General features: G+C 44.4%; 1 protein-coding gene across 2 annotated transcripts in view; it reads right to left on the reverse strand.

Moving 5' to 3' along the window:
- Positions 1 to 547: 547 nt before the first annotated feature.
- LOC308557263 (TPA-induced transmembrane protein) overlaps positions 548 to 22,546 on the reverse strand; it is a 29,728-nt gene continuing 7,729 nt past the window's right edge. The window contains exons 3-6 of one of the 2 annotated variants that reach the window (XM_081137562.1): positions 14,603 to 14,730; positions 10,353 to 10,423; positions 6,462 to 6,643; positions 548 to 1,948 (exon numbers count right to left, since the gene is read on the reverse strand). In XM_081137562.1, the coding sequence (XP_080993688.1) occupies positions 1,944 to 1,948; positions 6,462 to 6,643; positions 10,353 to 10,423; positions 14,603 to 14,730 (386 nt within the window). In that variant the 3' untranslated portion in view covers positions 548 to 1,943. The remainder of the gene's footprint in view (positions 1,949 to 6,461; positions 6,644 to 10,352; positions 10,424 to 14,602; positions 14,731 to 22,546) is intronic. The other variant, XM_081137563.1, reaches the window with a different exon arrangement.

Consider the following 22,546-nt stretch of genomic DNA (forward strand, 5'->3'; position numbering starts at 1 on the left):
TATGCTTGTCATTAAAATGTGTGATAACAGATTCACCTCTGATAGCAGAGCAGTGTATATGTGAGTGTCATTTTTTTCCAAACCCCCCAAAATGCTTTAGTCACAAAGATCAGTTCTTTCCACACCACATGGGCCACAGAGTTTACCCTATGGAAAATCCTATGACTCGCAAGTGGTCAAAACCCAGGACAAGGTACTTGCATTTTGGTGCTTTCCAAAGGAGAAGGGAAGATCAAAACCAACCCCTTAGTTAATTCACAGAAGCACTGACCCCAGATATGAAGCAGCCCCTCCTTCCAGTCTCAGGCCCTCTGAACACCCGGCCCTGCCAGAGAGGGGCCTGGGAGGAAGGGGAAGGTAAGTGCCCGCCCTGCACTCACCGAAACAGAGGACTCTGCCCACCCGGGTTCAATCTGATTCCCTCAGAAGGGGAAGCTGCCCTCAGGGAAATGAGAAAATCACTTCCAACACCATTTACTGCAAGAAAACACCCACCCACATCAGCCCTGGAGAGTCCACGCCAATGGAGCAAATGCAAATGCGACAATGCAGAGGCAAAAATAATTTATCGTAAACATTTTAAAATCCTTTTCCATGAAAGTTCTCCGCTATTTTCTAAAAAGTACAAACACACTAAAGCTTATATTTGACATGTAAAAAATAAAGAGGAAGCAGGATAATTCACCTGCTTCGCTAGTTTGAGGAACTATCATCAAAATGAGACAGTTATAATAAACATATCTTCTCGTTAAATAAGAAGGAAAGTTTTCACATCACCCAGAGCCCAGGGTCCTAAAGAACTCAAGGCCAGTCTCCCTGAGACAGCACGCACACATCCCCGGGCACAGCTACCCCATGCTAACTTCCACCCGAGGCCGACCTAACCGAGATGTTAGGGCTAAGGAGCTCTCACTGTAGGACCACAAACTCTTTCTCCTGGAAAAGTTCCAGCAAACAATTTTCCCGAGAAAAAAATATTCTGTTCTCTCATGGCAGGCAAGGCTATGTCTGCAAATGACTGATCCAGCCACTGATATTCCCCCACCCTGCAAATGAACTGGCATTAAGCTTCCAACAGTTAGTTTCAGAGCGTGGTCCTTCCTGTTTCACAACCACCTTCATAAGGAGACACAAAGTCCTACAGGAAGGCCATTAGCCCCGGGTCATGAAAAGCCGGGGTGCACCAGCCACAGCAGGCGGTAAGGAGTCTTAATGATTCCCTGATGGAAGGTTGTGAAAATATACTTGGAAAAACTCTCCAAAATGAGAGCAGAGTGTTCAACACTCACAGGAAACCATGTTCCTAGCAGAGGTGTCCAGGAGTCACCCACAGTGAGGAGACGCGAAGTAATTTAAAGACACACATCTCATTTCTACAGCTATGAATAACAGTAACATCGGATGATGTGCCTGCCGGCTGGTTTGCTAAGAAATGCAGCTGCAGGTCCTGAACGCAGCCCCAGAACCGTGCTGCTCGGGTCTAGTTAAGTGCCTTCCCTTTCCACACAGGCTTGCTTAGAGGTAGATTTAATGTGATGGTGAGTGGGAGGGGATCCCAGTGAGCCACTGGCTCAAGTCGCCCTCACCTGGCCGCCTCCTCTCCCTGTGCTCGAAAGGGAAAGTGTCCGCATGTGGGTGGAGACAGCTAGTGCTTCAAGAATAGTAATGACCTCACACCCAAAAGTCAACCAGCTGCCCCGTCGCCCTGCCCCATCTGGCTTCCTGTCTTCATCACGAGTGAAGCCACAGCAGCTCTCGGTGCTGTTTTGCTTGTTGGCATAACTGTGCACAATCAGGAGGAAAAGGACCATGTCCAGCCCTCTAGGTCATTCCAAGTCTTTCTAGGTTAATTCACAGTATCTTTTCTGTAAAATAGAACGAATTGTCTTCATCCCACAACACAAGGGAGCACCGCTTTCAGACACAGACCGGCCTCCACTGCTTCACTCTGAAAAGAAAATACAAACAAAAGATGCTATTTTTTTAAAAAATTATGATTCTTTTAAACATGCATGTTTTCACTTGACTTTATTTGGTTTGAATATATATTTGGATAAAATTGGGATATTTGTAAATTCCTAACAGAGGAAATTTACTCTTCAGTCAACACACACACACCTCTGAATCCTTCCCAAAAGTCAAGTAGCACATTGTTGGCTCATTTGTTTGGATATAATTCATGACAAATAACATTTGTTGAAGTGTTTTGGATGCTGAGGACATTTTAACATTCAGTCCTTTTTCATGATCTCACTATAAAAATACCTCCGAATTTTCAGTTTTTTAAAAGATGCACAATCTATCATGAGAAATTCTGACCAGGGAAATGGTGTGAGCTGGCCCAACTAAGGGGTCGGTGGCAACGCAAGGGCCTGGGACACTGCGTTGAGATCTTTTCGTGCTCCGCCACGGGGCTCTCACAGTTGACACTGGGGGCTGGGTAATTCTTTGTAGTAGAGAGCACCGTAAGACGTATAAGAAGAACCCCTGACCTCCTGCTAGATATTAGTATCCAACATACACTCCCAATAGTGACAACTCAAAATGCCTGCAGACATTGTCAAATATCCCTGAGGAGGGCAGGCGGGTGCAGAACTCCCCTCAACGAAAGTTAGTGTTCTTTGGCTGAACTCTCCAAGTTTTCTGGAGAATCTATGAACAACCAGAATGGTTTCCCTTGATGCCCCAGGTGGTCCTTTCAAGGACAGGATTCACACAGGTGCCTATGCCAGCAGCCAGTGCCTCAGTTGACCCCTGGTTTTTGCCTTTGTTGCCCCTCAGTCTACCAGCTGGCTCCTTTCCATGTGAGAAACCAGGGCAAAATAACTAACCCAGATTCAAAATAGCTCTCAAAGTCCAAAAGAAGCCACTGTTTGACATTTGCAAAGCCGACTTCCCCTCCTTATACCCAGGCCCCACCCATCCATAAGGTGCACAGGCTCAAAGACAGGGAGGGGGAAGGGGTTAATCCATTAAACTAAATTCTTTTAAACTTGAGGATATTAAGTGAAATAAGTCAGACAGAGAAAGACAAATGCTGCAGGGTGTCACTTATATGTGGGATCTTAAAAAAAAATGAAACTGATAGAAAAAGAAAGCAGATTGGTGGTTCAAGTGTGTGTGGGGGGGTAATTTGGGTGAAAGTGGTTAAAAAGTACAAACTTCAAACTTCCAGTTATAACATACGTAAGTACTGGGGACGTACTGTACAACATCGTGACTATAGTTAACACTGAGATGTGGTACATTTGAAAGCTGCTGAGAGGGACGACCCTAAAAAGTCTTATCCCAAGGAGAAAATTTTTGTATGGTTAAAAAGAAAACAACAGACTCAGAATGAAGTCACTTTTGCTAAGCCCCACCAAGACTTACTGCTTAACCTTTTTCCTGAGAAAGGCTGAAAGCCACTCTGTAATTTCTGGGTCACTGGTGAGGTAACCTGCCTGACAAAACCCCCAGTCCTCCCCTAAGGGAAGGTCACCTTGCCTGAAATAATCCACTCTTTCAATTTCCTTGCCCCACCCTCTTTCTGCTTATAAAACCCTTCCATTTAGTATAGTTCCTCTGTGCACCTTTCTGTTTACTAAATGGGAGGCTGCTTGATTCATGAATCACCCAAGGAAACCAATTAGATCTCTAAAGTTTACTCTGCTGAATTTTTGTTCTTTATCTGTAGCCATGTGAGGTGATGGATATAAACTGAACTTATTGTGGTAATCATTGTGCAATATGTGTGAAGTCAATTATATCTCAGAATGAAACTGGGAAGAAAAGATAAATATAAAAATTCCCTTCTAGTTATAACAGTAAGGGAAGTTTTTATTTTTATAAGGCATCAAAATATGCCTGCACCTACATCAGTCATTGTATTTTCAAATTAGAAAATGAGATATACACATAAAATGCCCCTTGAATCCAAATTAGAGTCTAATTTAAGGTTCTGACTCTCAAGTACACACACACACACACACACACACACACACACACACACACACACCCATGAACCCTAAAGGAACCACAGAATGGACTCAGAGAGTCCTTGGAATCCCTGAAATTGTAAAATGTTTTGTAGGGGGAGGTGTTCTGTGCTTTTTATTCTGGGGAGAAGGCACTTGGCTGTCTTCTAATTCTCTAAGGGGTACATGAACCCAACAATTATAAGAATCTCTGCTCTTTGAAGAATTAAAACATCTTTGTAGAAAACTAGCCACCCAGCTCACCGCAGGAGTGGATTTAACCCACCAAGCCCATGGTGGCATGAGTGTGGGGACCTGGCCTAAGCACCCACGGGGTCTCACTCAGTCCCTCCCAGGAGCCTGGCCTACCCCCCCCCCCCAGCCATCTCTTCCCTTCCGTTGGAGTTTGCCTTTCAGCCTGGCCCCTCCCTTGCCCTACCTGCCTTTTCTCATCTTTTCCTTCCTCTCATCTCAATTGGCCACTGTCTACCCTTCCATTTGAGAGACCTGATAGTCATAGTCTTGAAAATATTTAATGGCCGAAATACTGCACAGCATGTTCTGGAAAATGGGCGTGGGGTCACAGGAGGCCCCCAGAAGAAATGTCTGAGAGAAAAAGTACAGTCTCCTGGGGAGCACCCCCAGGGCCAGTGGCAGGAAATGTCTCTGGCCTCAAAAGCAACACACCCTTTATTATACTCCCAACCTCGTAATACTCTCAAACCTTTCCTTACCCTCCCCCCTCCCTCTCCTATGTCTGGAAAGAACTGGTAACCACAGTATTTACAGAGGGGGCTGGGAAAATAAAGACCAGTCACCACAGCAGCGTGGTCAGAGCATCTCATGTAGCGTAGACTCCCTCTCTCACCAATTTACGCAGGAGGGGGCCCTCGGTTTTCTTTCTTCTTCCTTTCTTCCTTTCTCTTTCTTTCTTCTTTCTTTCTTTCTTTCCTTCTTTCTTTCCTTCTTTCTTTCTTTCTTTCTTTCTTTCTTTCTTTCTTTCTTTCTTTCTTTCTTTCTTTCTTTCTTTCTTCTTACTTTCTTTTTCTTCTTTCTTTTTCTTTCTCTATCTTTTTTCTTGCTTTTTCTTTCCTCCCTCCTTCCTTCTTTTCTTCCTAAATTCTTGTAGAGGGTGCATAACCCTTCACTCCACACATGTGCGCCACCAGCTTGGCCCACAGACATGCTGCATCTATTCAGCTGCTCTGTGGGGAAACTATTCATTGGAGGCTATCCCAGTGAGCTGAAATTTGGCCTTCTGAATGTCTTTCTTTCTATCGTTTCGAGGGAGGCTTTAAGAACTGCTTACTACAACTTTCTGCGTCCCGAGGCCGAGATTAGTCTCCTCTCACCTCCTGTCATCAGGAAATCAGTCCCATCATGACAAACGCCGGCTCTCACGCTGTTGTCCCACGGGGGCTTTATAACCTCTCTGTCCCACCCCCTGATGCTGGGCTCTGGCAACGTGCCTGGTGCTAAGCACATCTGCTCTGATCTGCCCGTCCCATTCATCCCACTAGGACTGACTACTACTAATGTGCAGAGAGTGCTTCTGACGGATGGTCGACGGGGAAATAAGAAACCCACGACTGTTGGCACCTGGGGCTAAGGAGAGCCGGTGCATTTCCGAGGGGGACTCGGAGTGGGAAGTGAGGAGACGGAGAGAGGGGCCAGGCTTCAGGAGACACACGGAAGGACATGTCAAAGCTGCAGTAAGTCCACCCCCCACCTTCCTTTTCGCCAGGTCTCGTGCAGAGTGTTCAAAGTGCTCCTGACAAGCAGGGTGTCTTCTATGCTTATTAAACAACATATTAATTTGCTCACTCTGCTCTTCGTTTTAAAAGTGGATGAGTCAATTTATTAAAATTTTCTCAGCAGAGAGATTAATTTGCCTTTTTATGCCCCTCTATTAATTTCTTAATGAACTCAGCGGCCTTCAACAGAAAAAGAGGTAAGTCCCCATACTGAGATAACCTTTCAATGATTTAGCTATATGGCTTATTTCAAGTTCTTTAACACTTCCTTCTCTTATGAAACCGTGGTGTTTCCATGAGGTTTACAGTCCTGCCTCAGAGATGTTGCGCGTTGGGTTCCAGGTCACAGCAATAAAGAGAGGGTGGAAATAAAGCGAGTCAAATATTTTTGCTTGTGAAGGGTCTTGCCTTCAATTTGTGAAAAATGCAACATTTGTGAAGCACAAGAAAGCAAAGCGCAATAAAATGAAGTGCGAGTGCACTAATGACACTATGAAGTGGGGTATGGGGCTTACTTAGCACACGGGGGAACTATAACAAGGAAACATTCAGCAATCCTCATCTTGATAGTTCAATTATTTTTTTCATGATTTTCCCCCAACTACTCAGTCTCAGGGTGGAGGGCAGAGACTGTATAACCTCCACAGAACATGAAACATCACCTGCATAGAAATCTACCCAAACCACTTGTCCCCAGGATGGTTCACTTGTTTACGGTCACAACTCTGTCTTCTTGACTTCCTCGACTTACCGTAGAGCAAGAAGGACTCTGGATCAAGCCCCAGAGCCTCACAAGCAGACATGTTCTGATCATGGAAATCCTGTAGCAAAATGCCCAGCACCAACTCCTCACTCATCATATACTTCAGAAAATTGTCATCTTTCGATGGAACCCCAAACTGCAGGTGGTAGGTTATTGTGGCATTCTCCTCTCTGAAAGGCAAATTAAACAGAGAAAGTCAAATATAACTGAATCGCATTACAACTCTGGAATTGGTTTTAACAATAATATTTCTTTTAGTTCCTCATGTTCTTCCAAATATAAAATAGCAGAGGGTGTGCTGTCCTAGAGGAACCCTCCTCCATAGGTCCAGCACAAAACGTCCCGGTGATCCTCACTTCTTCCTTCCACCTAGAACACATCCCCTAGGAGTCCACTGAGAGGCCTTTGAAGAGAGAGATGTGACCCGGCTGTTGTCAAGGAAGATCCAAGGGCTGGCACACTATCTGCCCAACACCCGCCTTTGACCCCCAAGGCAGGCAAGGAAAGTTCTGTTCTCCCCTGGTGTTCCCTTCTCCATGTGCTCACACTACACCCCTTTCCCTGCCCCAGCAAGTGCGCGTTAGTCAGAGCTATTCACTTTAGCCAGTTCATTATTGTTTAAGATAGGGTCCAAAGCTCCCTGCCATCAGGGGTGCAGAACTCCTGGGCTCCCACTGACTGCCCTGTGCACCAGCAGCAAATCATACCTCCTCAGTTTGTCCCCAAACTAAGAAACTTGTTCTGTCCCATTTCCACTCCTGAGGCTGCCAGCTTTGCAGCTCTTAGGAAGGGGACCTAAGGAAAAGAAGTGCTGTCTTCCTAGAACCTATTTTTCCCATTGTCAAAATAAAAATAATCATAGGGCTATTCTCGGTTGATAAGATTACATTATTTGTTAAATGTTACATCAACATTAAGATTTTTCCACAATTATCCTATTACTTTCAAGAAGATCCAAATTAAGAGCAAGCAATAAAATAATTAAGAGGTGATCACATCTGAGACTCTCACCCTAAGGCAAGTCTTATAGAAGCTCCAGTCCCGCCCAGCCAGTGTGGCTCAGTGGTTGAGCGCTGACCCATGAACCATGAGGTCATCAGTTCCATTCCTGGTCAGGGTGCATGCCCAGGCTGTGGGTTTGACCTCTAGTAGAGGGCATGCAGGAGGCAGCCAATTGATGCTTCTCTCTCATCGATGTTTTTATCTCTCTCTCCCTCTCCCCTCCTCTCTCTCTAAAATCAATAAAAACATAGTTTTTTAAAAAAGGAGGAAAAAAAAGCACCGGTCCCAGTAGTGAATGCTGCCCCAGTTAAGGACAGGCAAAGAGCTCCCTCGTGTGGCCAGAGGTCACATACGCCAATTCCTTTACATTAAGGAGGCTGACAGTTTAGAAACTCTTAAGACAGCCAAGAAATGTGCCAAACCCTGTCATTCAAAAGAATAATAGTTGAGACTCTGGAGAAAGAGTTTCAAGGATGCCACTACAGGCAGGCTGAAAAATGCACTTTCAAACTCTAAGCCAGCAACTCTAGTTTACAGGTGTCCCTGTGCTTTATCTTCTAATTACCGCTAATGATGGTCACATCTTCACACAGCCACCCTGAATTCCCACCGGCCAGGACTGGGGGTGGCTCATGGAAAAGACCAGAGGCTGACTTGGGGAAGACCAGGCCAGATGCTGAATGAGAGGACTGCTCTGCCTAACACAGCCTGGGGAGCCCACTGTCACCCCGCCAACTCAGGTCTCGGGGTGAATTTACAAAGGGCTGAATTCTGAGGAGGAGAAAAGGGATTTTCAGGGAAGCAGAGAACCCTGTGGGCTTTGGCTCAAATGCCCACCACCTATGTGGGTCCAACAGCTCATGAATCAAGGGCATTTCCCAGGTTCCCATTAGGCGGGTCCAGGAAAGAGGTCAGGATCACCCTGTTGACACAAATGTCAGCAGGGCACATGGCTGTCTCCTGCTCACAGGCAGCAATGGCGTTTTTGGAGGCAATGGCTTTGGTTCCTCATTTCAACATTGTTGAAACTCTGCCTAGACTTTTAAAAATGAAGCAAAAATGTTTCCCAGGCAGAATTTCTTTATCCAAAATACTAATATCAATAGCTTTTAGAGGCAGATTTTCTAACAGTAAGTCTTCAGATTTCTAACTACGTTTCACTCATTTTTCTGATGGGTTTTTCCCAGTCTCAACCCCAATCCATTATCAATCCCACCTCCTCTAAACTCATAATTGGAGGCTGTATTCTTGGGAAAGCCCTTCACGCTGGGAATACATCCTTCTCTCAACTCTGTCTCAGTCTTTGAGTTGCAAGTTGGGGCAGGTGCATGGAGGAAAGCATATTGGGTCTAATTATGCATTTCTCCCTTTTCTATTGGTGTTTTAATAATACTAACAATTTATGATTAAATCGAGCAATGCCAGAGAAGTCACCTTACTCGGCTGTAAAAAAAGAATGAAATCTTATTTGCGACAGCACGGGTGGACCTAGGGTATTATGCTAAGTGAAATAAGTCAGTCAGAGAAAGACAAAGACCGTATGATTTCATTTATATATGGAATCTAATTAACAAAATAAACAAAATTAAAACAGACTCTTGGATACAGAGAACAGACTGATAGTTGCCAGATGGGAGGAGGGTTGGGGGACTGTGTGAAAAAGGTGAAGGGATTAAGAAGTACAAATTGGTAGTTATAAAACAGTCATAGGGATGTAAAGTACAGCATAGGGGATACGGTCAATAATATCGTAATAACTACGTGTGGTGTCAGATGGGTACTGGAAATACCAGGGGAGCACTGTGTGAGGTATATGATTGTTTAACTACTATGCTGTACGCCTGAAAGTAATAAAAATAATATTGAATGTAAACTGTAATTGAAAAGTAAAGTTTAAAAGAAAAAAGAGTCACCATAAGGTAAGATGTACATAGGAATCCACAAAGAAGGAAGACTAGTGCTGCCAAGGCAACCTGCCCCTGTATGAGCTTCCAGAGGTCAGGTCCATTCCGTCCTACCCTGTTGTGCTACACCTGCTTCACACGCTTCCCCTTTCAGATCTATTCATACTGTGGGCTTTGGAAATGTATGGTTAGAGAGGGGAAGCTCAAAGGAATAATGCCTTTCATGGTCACATTCCAGGGGTACCTTAGGAATAGCAGATAATAAAGCTTAGTCAGGTAAATTTTGTCTTAACAATACAAAAGGATGTGTTTATTGACACAGACAAAAACATTAAAGATTAGGAGGAAATTTCAAAAGAAAAATATGTGTGTGTGCACTGCTATACATGTGGAGTACATACAGTATGTACGGTAAATACATGTATAGAAGAAATCACACCAAACTGCTGATGACTGTTCATTCTGTAGAAGGGAGTGGAATTCACTATGTGTATGGAATTGACTGGCATACACAGTGTCTGGGGGTAGGAGGGGCAGGGGTGGAGAACAGAAGGCAGACTTTCCCTGTAGTACATATCTTCATATTTTTCATATTATAAAAGGAACGTGGGCTCCTGTATTACTTGTGTTGCTCAAAATCACAAGCCAATACCTGGCTTCTATCATTTACATCACATCCCTATCTGAGATCTATTTCTGTTTGTAGTCTCAGTTCATTTGTGCATTCTCTGTTAAACAGGAATGGTGTGCCTGGGACTGGCTTTTCCTCTCTTCTGTGTGACCTTGTTGAGTTATCTAATTAACCTGGGCTTCACTGTTCTCCTTTGCAGAATTAGGGAGTTGAGATAGTTGGTGTCTAAAGACCCTCCCAGCCCTGACACTACAATTCTATCGTTGGTTCCCTTTGTGCTTTGAGACTCGGGAAGTCCTTCTAGGTAAAAAGTGTCGCTTTCCAGATTCTCTGCATTCTTACCTGAAGTCCATTACTTCCACTGAAGTAAAATAACGACTCAGAGACGGGGACGAGCTGTACACATCTGTGAGCTGAAACAAACAGGAACAAGTAAAACCACCACCCATGTTACTGCGTATCACCTGACGAAGCAAAACCACTTCCAAAGGAGATTCCACACTAGCTAGAAACTAACTTATCCAAAGACTCTGGATCGTGAAGAAGAAAGGGGTGGGCCTGGCATCAACCAAAGATGAAGCTCACCCTCACTTAAAAGAATCTCATTTCCTAAGGAACAAGTGGCCAGGCTGGGGTTTTCCACATCTCTTACGTATTGCACTGACACTTTGTGGCCTTAATGATGACAGTGGTCAGCAGCCTGAGCCCACACAGACCCCAAGGAACACAGGAAGGAGAGAACACGCAGTGGCTGGGGAGACGGCAGGACAGCCCACTCAGGGCCTGGCACATCATTGGACAAGGGCTCTTCTTTTCTTTCTCTAGAGCTTCATTGTAAGAAGAAATGGCCATGATAGACCACAGGGAGGGCACTTTCCCTGGAAAATGGGACCAAGTGGGGCTGCTGCATAATTGCAAAGATAATGAATTTTTTTTTTTTTTACGCGTGAAATATTGTCATCACAAAAAATAATGACACCTGAGTTCCCATGGCCCAGGATTCTTGCCTTCACATTTTACCACATTCAGTTCAGCTTTTCACTGTAAGAAACAGAGCAAAGCTAAAGCTACTCTTCTTACACAATTCCATCTTCCCTCCCTCCCCCGCCCAGTGCAAGCCATTGTCCTGGAGTGGGCGTGTATCCTTCTCACGCATGCTTTATAAATGTAATACTTCCTGCTGTAATCACAGCAATATGTAATTTAGTGTTTTTATTAAAATAAAATATGCACCATAGTCTACATAATCTTTTATGATTTTTTTTTTTCATTTGAAATTATGTTTGAGATTTACCCATAATGGTGCATCTAGATGAAGGCCTTTCCTAACTTCTGCGGAGATTTCATTAAATGACGGTGCCAACTTTTCCATTCCCCAAAGACGGTCATGTGCATTGTTTCCAATTTTCTCCTGTTACAAACTATGCTAAAAATACCACCCTTGAATATCTCTGTGCCTCTCTTCTCTTACGTGTAAGAGTTTCCCTTGGGCATACGCCAAGAAATCGACTTGGTGGGTCCATGAGTAGGGACATCTCCAACTAAGCTAGATCTTGCCAAATTGTTTTCCATTTTACTCTTCTTAAGGAATGTGAAAGTGGTCCATTTCCCACAACCTTGTTGCACTTAGTGTTACCAGACTTTTAGATTTTTGCCAATCTGAAGGGTATAACATTGTGCTTTACATTGTTTTAATTTGCTTTAAGCAAATTCTGTTCATTGTTCTTGCACATCTAGGCATCTAGGTTAACACACCTTTGAAATGCCAGGAGTATTCCTCTTTTTCAGACCCACAAGGAAGCATATAATCTTGTTAACTATCCTATAATCTAATCATAGAGATTTCCTTGCCTTCATTTCACACATCTTCATGTGATCTTCCCTATGTTCCCTCCTTAATTCCTAACATATTTAAGAAACTGCAAAACAGTCATTCTTGAAAGCATTTGAGATCTTGCTCCCCACCATGATATCAGTTTATCTCAAATGAACTCATAAAAATTCTCTACAAATTTGGACATTCTTATATGGACACCTTCCTTCCAATCTTCTCTTTTCCCTCCTTCCCTTCCTTCCTTTATTAATCCTTAAGACCTAGTACTGTGTTTTGCACATAGCAGGTGCTCAGAAAAACATTCAAGTTCGAAATTTAAAAGATGGAGTGGTATACCAGATCACTTTTAGTGTCCACTCAAAGGTTCTTTTTGGTGGCATAGTCCCCTGCTGTAATTAGGACATATTTACGTATTTGGAAGCTGTTAACCACACTATCTACTTTGGGCCCAAAGAAACAGGGGTCTCCTTAGCCCTTGCTCTGGTGTCTCCCAAACTGTGCTTAAGAGGCTGGGTGCAGACTGAGCTAGGAGACCAGTGAGCTGATTATCAGAGCCAGGCATATTGGCTAATTAAAAAACAGCTTCCAGAATAAGGGAAATTCCCTCCCGTAGGTTACCAGAGGTGCCATCCTAACTCCCGCATCCAGCACATGCACATAGCTAATGGGCTGGCTTTAGCAGAGAAATGGCCCCAATCCTCAGAGAAAACTCTGGCGGTGAGATATGAGAGGGGCTAGGAAAACTGTGTTCACACAAGCAAGGCAACAAAGCAAGAGAGAGGACAGAGTATGCCAATATCCACTCCCATTTACCTTCCACACCCAGAAAATTATGGAAACTGGCCTAAGTGGAAGAAAGGGGGTTCTCAACCTGACAATAAAACAACAATATCTCCAAGTTCCTCATTTTTGTTCCCGAACATATTTGGCTGGGAAGCTGGGGGTCAGGAGTCCTTTCACTTCAGTGCACCTTACTTTTATCATCTGCAAATCAGATCATTAAAAAAATATATTTCATAAGGTTCTTTCTATGCATCTCATATGCACCTGTGGGTGAAAGGGAAGCAATATGATTCTCATTGATCAAAGAAGAAACCGGCTCAGAGGCCTGTGAACTTGGCCCGGGAGTCACCGCCAGTCCCTTTACAGCTACACAGTAATGAGCCGAAAATACCCGTGGAATCTGCTCTTGGCTGGCTCTGTGCCAGAGATACGGGTCTCAGGTGAATGATCAGCATCCGTTTTCCTTTGGCATAGAGTCCAGTCTGTAACTGGTGGCACGTGTGGTCGCTCATTCATTTCATTTCTGCTCATCAAATGCAAAAGCCCTCAATTAAAAAAGCAACCAAAAGGAAGAAAGCAGCAAGGGGCTCTTCGCTCTTTGGCTTGCTCTGGAAGCAGCCAGAAGGAAGGAGGAAAGGGGAGCTGCAGATAAGATACAAATAAGGAAAGACAGAAGGGAGAGAAACCAGGAATCACCTTCCCAGAGTACAAACTCCTGTGACCAAAAGAGCAATCGAGGTTATGCACTTGGATCCTCAGAGCTGACTCCGGGGTGACCGAGGCGGAATCGCCTCCTCCAGGGGCTCTGGCGGGCCTCACGCGGGAGCCAGATGAACAGGGCTCACCGCGTTGGGCCTGCCGCTGCGAAGGCGAGGGGACGGCAGGCTGCCTGGCTTGGCTTTCCCTGCCAGAAACGCGTGGGTCTGGCTGTGAACCACCCCGTCTCTGACAGGATGACCAAAACTGCCCCAACCAGCCCTCAGGGTCTGGCTGCAGAGCACCCGTGTTTCACAGAAGGCTCATTCCCCTGAACCTCCCACTCCATGAATCATGCCCCACTCACCCAGGGGGCCACCCAACCAGGAGCCTGGAATCACTCTCTCCCTCATTTCCACACTCACCCAGCCATGAAGCCCTACTGACTGCGTGAGAAGACCTCTTAAATCTCACTTGAGTCTTCCTTCTTGCCCCTGACACTGCCCTAGTTCAAGGCTCCCTCAGCTGTCATCTGGACTACTGCGATATGTCTAACTAAACTCTAGCTCTAGTGTTTTTTCACCATTACACGGAAAAGTGAAAATGAAAGTTGACCATGTTAACCTGCAGATTAAAATCTTTAGGGCTTTACCAAAGAGTAAGACAACCTTCAGGATCTGACCCTCCCTTCAGGATCAGCCTCACCTCTGCAAGTTCCCACTACATAGCATGTGGAGGCCATAGTACACTGCTGTGCAGACCTGTACCCCGAGTATCACCTCCTCCAGGAGGCCTTCCAAGCCTCCGTCTCTACCTCAGGTAGTCTAGATGCCCCCCCTTTATGGTTGTAAAACATCCTGTATGCATCTCAACAATAGAATCTATCACACCATTTTATACTATCTATCTAGTTGCTCCCTCTACTTGGGCTGTGAGCCCCCACTAATGGCACAGTTTGTGACCCTGGCACTTGGCTTACTATCTAACACATCACAGACCCTCAATGAAACTACAAGTTAAATCAAATGTAAGAGCAGAGTGAAGAGACAAAACGCTATCTTCCCTCCAGATGCACTGAGCTGGAGGCCAGGGCTCTCCCCTTGGTTTTGCATGACAAAAAGTCCATTTGTAAAAGTCTGTTTCCGGGAAAATCCAGACCCCCCAAAAAAAAAAAAATCCAAGCTTGTAGCTACTTACTCTATAGCTCTATGCCTACTGTTGTAGCAGAACCCATATTCTAACGTTTGAACTCAGTAAACAGTGCATAAGGTCCCATTACCCTTTTTGTGAGCAGATGAGGCAATTCTTGGTCAGTAACACACTCCTCTGGAATCTTCAGCATGAGCAAGAACGTTTTATTTGATGATAACTCGAGGATTTCATTTTCATCTTCATCGACATAAGCTACTAAAGAGAGTGAAGGATGGAAATAAAGGCAAAAGTAAAGCAAACATACACATAAAATAATAAACTTATTTATTCATTGGTTGCTATACTTTAAAAACACACAAAACAAAACAAAAAACAATGAGCACTGATCAAAGATAAAGCCTGGCAAGAGTAAGCAAGTATGAACGGAAATGCTTTCCACTCTTGGTAATACCGAATAAAAATTTTATTTGTTGGTTTTATGCCCTGAGGGGTCTCAGAGTTCACTGCATATAGACTGGGGAAAGGGCCAGCAGGATGGAGTGAAAAGAACATGAATTTGTTTGTTAGACTGAACCTGCAGCTTAGCTACGTACACAGGTGTCAAGGCAGGTGCTGAGGGGCAGCCGGGGCAGGGGGACGAACAATGGGTGATGGGGGACAGGGAGTGAGCTCAAGGAATCATCATGGACCAGAACAGAGGGGGACTCGAATATGAGCGTGTGAGCCCATGCTTTGAAATCTCCCAGGGTTACACAGGATGGGCATGAAGTCATCACTCGAGAACATGGCCACAGGAGAGGAATGTTGACACTCTCTGTTTGCAGAAGGGAAACCAAATTGCACTCAGTGCCAGGGCATGCCGGATTGACATTCCTGGGACAATGAGCTCTGTGTGGCTGCTGGTGCTCTAATGCCTGAGCTAACTGATTTTTATGCAGTTAGAGCTAAAGGAAAAACACACAAAGTCAGGTGCCAGGAGCTAGAAGCTGGCACCCATGGTACTAATTATGCTCCTAGCTCCGCCTCAGCCTTACCATCTGAGCCCACGCACAGACCACCTCTCTGGCCCTGAGAAAGGTGTGGGTGGGCGGAACCAGGTGTTAGAGTTGCTGTAGACTTTTTTCTCAAATTCCGTGCTTCAAATGTAACATAATCATCCTCTTTTATTGGACTTTGAAAAGATCTTAGTGGAATCAATCCAGTGAATCTGATGGGGGAGCAGGTGAAAGGAAGGAAGAATTCTGGTACTTATTCCCTGAGGAAGTCTGGAAATGTGAGGCACGAGGAACAGGGGAATGAGCAGAGAAGAGTTAACGGAGCAGCCAAGGCTGCCAGCGTAGAAAGGCCCAGCTACTCAAGGCTGGCCGGCTGGCCGGTGGGAACCTGAGTCTCGGAAACGTTCCCACCATTCCCTGATAAGAGTGGCTCGCTGTGCCTCAACTCTTTGTACAAACAATGCGGCTTATGATGAACATCTCCTTTCCTTTTGGGAGTCTGGAATGTTAGTATGTGCCAGGCCAACCCCAATAAAACTCTGGGCACTGAGTCTAATGAGCTTCCCTAGTGGGAAGATTTCACAGCTTGTTGACACAACTCATTGCTAGAGGAATGAAGTGTGTCCTATGGGACTGTACCAGGAGAGGACTCTTGGGAGCTTGTTTCTTCTGCATTTTGCTTTATATACTTTTGCTGTAATAAATCATAGTCATCTCTACAACTATATGCCAAGTCCTGTGAGTCCTCCCAGCAATCACTGAATCTAGTGGTAATCTTGGGGACCCTCAAAGACAGGGAATTACCCCTGCATCTTTATTTGTTGTAAGTCATTAGATTAGTTTTTCTGACAGTATCAGACAACTTGCAAAGTATAGGAAATTGTGGCAAAGCAAGATACTAATAATTCTTTAATCAAAAAGTTTTTCCCCATATTTTATATTATATTATTGAGGTCTTAATGAAAAGGTCATTTGTATCCTGCTTTTGGTGTTTTGCTGTCATTGCTTATTTGTCTTCATTCTGTTGTTGTTTACATGTCAAAAGCCATTCCCCATGTGTTTGAAATCCCTTGCAAAGATTATTTTAATGGCTGCATGATGTTCATAACTGGTTTGTTCATTTTCTTAAATCTTTCAGTGTTTTCAGATTTCCACTGCTGTGAATAATGCTGCAATGGATATCTTTGAGCTCTACACCCACCGCGTACATTTCCAAAGTAGATATCATTGCTTGGGAAAGGAAAAGGGGATGCCAGAGGATGGATACATAATTCACATAACTGCTGAACTCAAGGGTCCTGAGAAGAGATGCCAAGTTCAAAAAGAGATCTCCAATAGCAATAGTTCTAATGACATATACTTAACTTGTATCATCGAACAAGGAATCTGTCTCAAGACCTGGTTAAAAAGTTGTGTTTGTTAAAATAACAATAACAATGGTTTTACCCAGTCAGCAAAGAGGTTTTATGTCACTAATGAGACTTCATCTGGGCAGCACATTCCATTTAGAGGAAATGTTTTTTAAAAAGCTTGAAACATGTAAATTACATTGCAGGTACACAAAATCAACTCTTTGGTTGGAATATAAGAAATGAGGGAGGCCTCAGATACCAGAGGTCTGCAGGAGGTAATGGAGGCTGTTAAATGTCACCCAGGAAGGAGGTGGAGGTAAACCTGGTGGCGATGGATGGGATGAAAGGGAACCAGGAGAGAGTGGCAGCAGAGAGGCGCAAGATTGGGAGAGAGAGATTTTGATTGACAGCAGTGGGAAGTGCAAGGAAGGAAGAAAGGGAGGGAGGGAGGGTGGGAAGGAGAAAGCCCAGGATAGTGGAAATAGAGCTGACTTTAAAGGTAGCCGGACTCAGCTTGAACCAAGCTCAACCATTTGTTAGCAATGTGATCTGAGCAAGTCACTTAAATTAACTCTGAAGCTGTTTCTGCAACAGAAAACACCAACATACATTGTAGGTGATGGCAAAGATGCGAACCAACACCTATAAAGTTTGTAGCATGGTGCCTTCCAGTAGCTGGGTAGTCAACAATGAAAGTTGCTATAAGACATTATCAAGGCATGATCGATAAAACTTGGTCATTAGCTAGATATGGAAGAAAAGAAGAAATAAAAAATGTTCCAAATGCCCAAACTGTGTGGCTCTGTGGTTGAGCGTTGACCCATGAACCAGGAGGTCACAGTTCGATTCCCAGTCAGGGGCACATGCCCAGGTCTCGGACACGATCCCCAATAGGGGGCGTGCAGGAGGCAGCCGATCAATGATTCTCGCCCATTAATGTTTCTATCTCTCTTTCCTTCTCCCTTCCTCTCTCTGAAATCCATAAAAACATATTTTTTTTAAAAATGTTCCAAAATATCAAGCCTGGGTAACAGGAAGAATAAGGGCTACTATATAAAGCATAATGTACAGACACGCTGATAACACTTGTAGATATTCCCTCATGTAATCCTCACATCAGCCTTATGAGTTAGACATTAATGTTTTCATTTTAAAATAAAGATACTGAGGCTTAGAGTAAAAGCATAATTCGTTCAGGTCAATTGAGCTAGTAAGTACTGGGTTGAGTACATCTGCGGACTCAGATTCAGAAATCACTTATATTTTATCAGTATGGAAACTGAGGCCAAGCGGGTTGAAGAATTTGCCCAAATTTACACAGCTCGATGGTGGCAGAGCTGGAATCAACCTGGCCTCATGATTCGCTGTGAAACTATAAAGGGTGAGCTTACTGGGAAAAGAATACACAGGAATTGTAGTTTCACATACAGAATGATTGAGATGATAGTTATTTCCAGGTAGAGATGTCCAGCAAAAAGTATGACTAAAACTCGGGAAAAGTGTGTGGATACAGATAGACCTAGGAGTCACCTCCAAGAGGAGATGGCTATTGACTGAGGAACAAATGAGCTCCTCAAGGGAAAGGATGAAGAATGTGAAGCCCGGCAGGGTGTGGCTCAGTGGTTGAGCATCAACCTAGGATCCAGGGGATCAAGGTTTGATTCCCGGTCGGGGCACATGCCCGGGCTGCGGGCTCAATCCCCAGTATGGGGCATGCAGTAGACAGCCAATCAATGACTGTCTCATCATTGATGTTTCTATCTCCATTTCCCTCTAAAATAAATTTTAAAATTAAAAAAAAAAAAGAATGTGAAAAGTAAGACGGCTGAATACAAGTCTCATGCACCACACGTGGAGGCCAAAGGCAGAAACAGCAGGAGACCTAAAGTCCAGGAGTTCCATGGACCCAGAAGGGTACAATACAGTTAATAGAGCTGAAGGCTGCAAATAGGACAGGGGGTAGGAGGGCGGCCGTTCATCATGTTTCATGATCAAGCAATTGCGGTGACCTTGGGAAGGACAAATTGGGATCAAAGGATACAAATGGTTTAGGAGTGCGCAGGCGACAAATCCGAATGCAGACCTCTCTTTCTAGAACTTTGCCGGTGAAAGAAGAGAAAGAGAAAAAAATACCCATATAAAGTGGGAAGATTCTGGTGGAAGATTGCTTTGAAGGAGAGAAGGCGCTAGCACATTTGAAGAGGCCTCAGTTCAGAAGAGCCTGAGGGTGCTTAGAGAGCGATGATCATTCTGAAGGTCCACAGGTCAGAACAAGCTGGTGAGGATTCTGTGGAAAGCACAGGTGAAGGGGTCAGTCTTGGGAAGGCAGAGAAACATATGCAACTTGAGGGAAAGAAGAACAGATGAAAATGAAGGAATCTCAAAGTACTAGGCCTACAGAGTTGCTATTATGTTCCTGCCCCCAAAGACCTTGGTAGCTTGGAGCTTGCTAATGCTTTCTGCCTAGGATTTTCCCGTGAGTCACCCAATACCAGGGAGCATTGCCCTGTGCAACCTGTCTGTCTGCCAACACCTTGTGATATCATAAAAAGGAGCTCTTTCTCCCAATTCACAGACAAAATAAATCCACTCATTACAGCATCACTTGGGAAGTCCCTGCTTACGTCTTGGTACCATAGCGTCCCTACTCATGGAAAAGCCTACATGTTAAAGGGCACAGGGGTCAGACAGAAATCCATAATGCTGGGAGATATCACATAGGGATCCCTAGAGTGTTAAATCTGATCATCTTTAAATTGTATTTCTAAGCATGCATTTACTGGTCATAGTTTGGTTTTCATAATATTTTACATATTTTGCCCAAACCAAGGAAGGTTTTTCATTTGTAAGGTATTACTCAGCGTCTCTCTCCTCCCTGCTTGGGGAAAATTAGTAAAGAAAACAAAAGTCTTGAGGGTGCTTAACTGATTCTCCAAATTATCCAGAAAGAAGATGACTGAGAGAGAGGAGGGCTTTTTATCTTTTACTCTTCACACTAAGGACTTAATCAATCCTTAGGGAGCAGCAAATCCATTACTAACCTTTTCCCTAAAGGCCTGTGAATTCAACAGGATTCCCTGGGCCCTGCTCATAAACTCTTCCAGTTAAAATGATCTCATTGTCTGCTGTGAGCCTGTGAGAGTGCCAGCGTCCCCTTCACAGTGTGCACGCAGCCCCGGCTCAGCACCTTAGGCTGAGCCGTGAATTTGGCGTGAGTTCAATGGCATACCACAGGCAGAGCGGCAGGAGGGGCCACCCCAGGTGCAGACAATGAGGGGTGCACAATTTGCAGAGAATCAATAATAAAACCAAACCGAGCACAGGTTGCTCTGCCTGCATTCTTAACAATGTCAGTGACATGACCCACCCCCCAACCCCTCCAACCCCACCCCCACCTACACCCCCAGGCGCCTCGCCCTGGGTGTTCCATTGTCTCTTCCCCAACTAGTTACCCTTTGCCTTCTGGGGTGGGTGTACTGTGTGTCCCCTGCCGTGTCCACTCCAGCTCCACAGTTACTCACACCTCTGCCACCGAGCCTCCGTCTAAGAACTACAGAGCCCTAAGACATGAGATTACTGAGCTGAGAGGAAGGGAAGGAAGAAGAGAATGGCACATGTAGTTCCTGAGGAACCTCGCTTCTCAGTGCACCCGGTCAGCCAGCCACAGCTACAGCCCTTGACTCTCTCGACAATGCCCTTTTCCCAGGCAGCAGCATTTCAACACAGTGTCCAGAAGTTCTACAAGTATTTGATTCCTATCAATGGGCTTGGCACTTAGGCAATGGCTGATTATTGCAGATTGCCATCCCAGAGTGGCTACAGAGCTGCTTAAGGTGAGTCTGGGGCCATCACAGAGGGGAGTCCTGTCCTCGCCCCCTTTGCAAGTATTGCAGCCCCACCACCTATCATGGTTCTCCCACAGGCTCAAATTCCTGAGGGGCTGAGGTGCCAAGTAAAAAAAGTATTTCTCTGATTTAAAAAAAGTAAAAGTTTGAAAATCTTTCTTACAGCATTAACAATTTTTTTTTAATTTTAATTTATTAATTTATTGATTTTAGGGAAAGGAAGAGAGAGAGAAACATTGAGAGAAATACCGATGGGTTGCCTCCTGCACAGGCCCCAAGTGGGAATCAAACCCGTCACCTTTTGGTGTGCAGAATGAAGCTCCAAACAACTGAGCCACATCAGCTAGGCAGCATTAACATTTTAAGAATACAACTTTCTAACCAAATGGAAAATGAAGTTTCCACTACAAGTGTTAAAAAGTTCTCCCCCGAATACCATCCTATGAACTTCGATGTCCCCCTGAGAAAGTGCTGAGGGAAATGGAATCCCTTCCTCTGCAGATTGCTCTTTGCGAGCTGAAGGGGGCCGGATAACTTTCTGATAGTAGACGACAGCTCTTGAGTCCCGCCCTTTAGAATCCTGGATATTAAACCACCTAGATCTGTTGCATCACCCTTTGTTACAGGCCCCAGATGCCAACAGACAAATCTGTCAACTTTTAGGATGGCACCAACTAGTTGTGATAGAACAAAACTGTGTGACTCAACTCCAGTTTCTACATCCACACGTGGGAGTTGATGGGAGGAGGGAGTATCACACAAAATGCTCACACAAAAATGACTGTCCTCAGCAGGATGGAGGAGGTGTAGCACCTCTTATTAACTTCTCTCCACCTCCAAACCAGCCTATGGCCTCAAAGACTCATCCATCCCACCTCAGCAGTGTCCTAAGTAAGTAAACATGGTGCCTGCCAGAGAAACTCACATGCTGTCACTGTGAGGTTGGCACATGTTATCAATGTTTCTCTGTTGCTTCGGAGGCCACACAACTTTGGGAAAGGAGCTGAAGGGGTTGGGAGAAGGAGGAACAGGAAGAGAATGGCAAGTGCAGTTCCAGAGGAAAATTCCCAGGGCCCCCTTTGGGGAGACTCAGGGGCTCCCCTTCTTGCTCTCATCCTATGACTGGGTTTGCCGTGGAGAACCTGACTCAACCCAAATCCTGGTGGGACTGAATCACCCTCAAAAGTATCCCAGCTCCAGAAGAATCCTTTCTCCCTACAATTGCTCACACATACAAATAAAAATAGTTTTCTTCTTTCCTGTTTTGAATTGAAATGATTGCCCACTGGAGGGTGCTCTTTTTATGCGTCATAAAAAACTTAATACTGATAATCAAAAAACTGGTAACTACCTAAAAGGCTTCAAAATGGTGGGGAAGACTACCGCATGCAGTCATTTAAAAAAAAAAAAGCAGAAGCTTTTAGACTTATTGTGGTAATCATTTCACAATGTATACAAATATTGAGTCATGATGCTGTACACCTGAAACTAATAGAATGTGATATGCCAATTATACTTCAACTTAAAAAAATTCTTAAAGATGTTCATAAATAATATTTAATAAATGAGCAAAATGATCTTAAATACATTAAAATCTTAAAAGGTAGGCCATAGGACTACCAAAAGAGTATCTGATCTCAAATTATTTTCAAAATGCAAGTGACAGAAAGAAGAAAATATAATAAAACCTTTATAATATGGATGAGGCCCTGGCCAATGTGGCTTAGTTGGTTGGAGCATCATTCCTTACACCAAAAGATGGTGAGTTTGATTCCCAGTGAGGGCACATACCCAGGTTGTGGGTTTGATCCCCAGTTGGAGTATGTGTGGGAGGCAACCGATCAATGTATCTCTCTCCCTCCCTTCTTCTCTAAAATAA

This window comes from Miniopterus schreibersii, assembly GCF_964146895.1.
Source record: "Miniopterus schreibersii genome assembly, chromosome: 5".
NCBI classification, from domain to species: domain Eukaryota; kingdom Metazoa; phylum Chordata; class Mammalia; order Chiroptera; family Miniopteridae; genus Miniopterus; species Miniopterus schreibersii.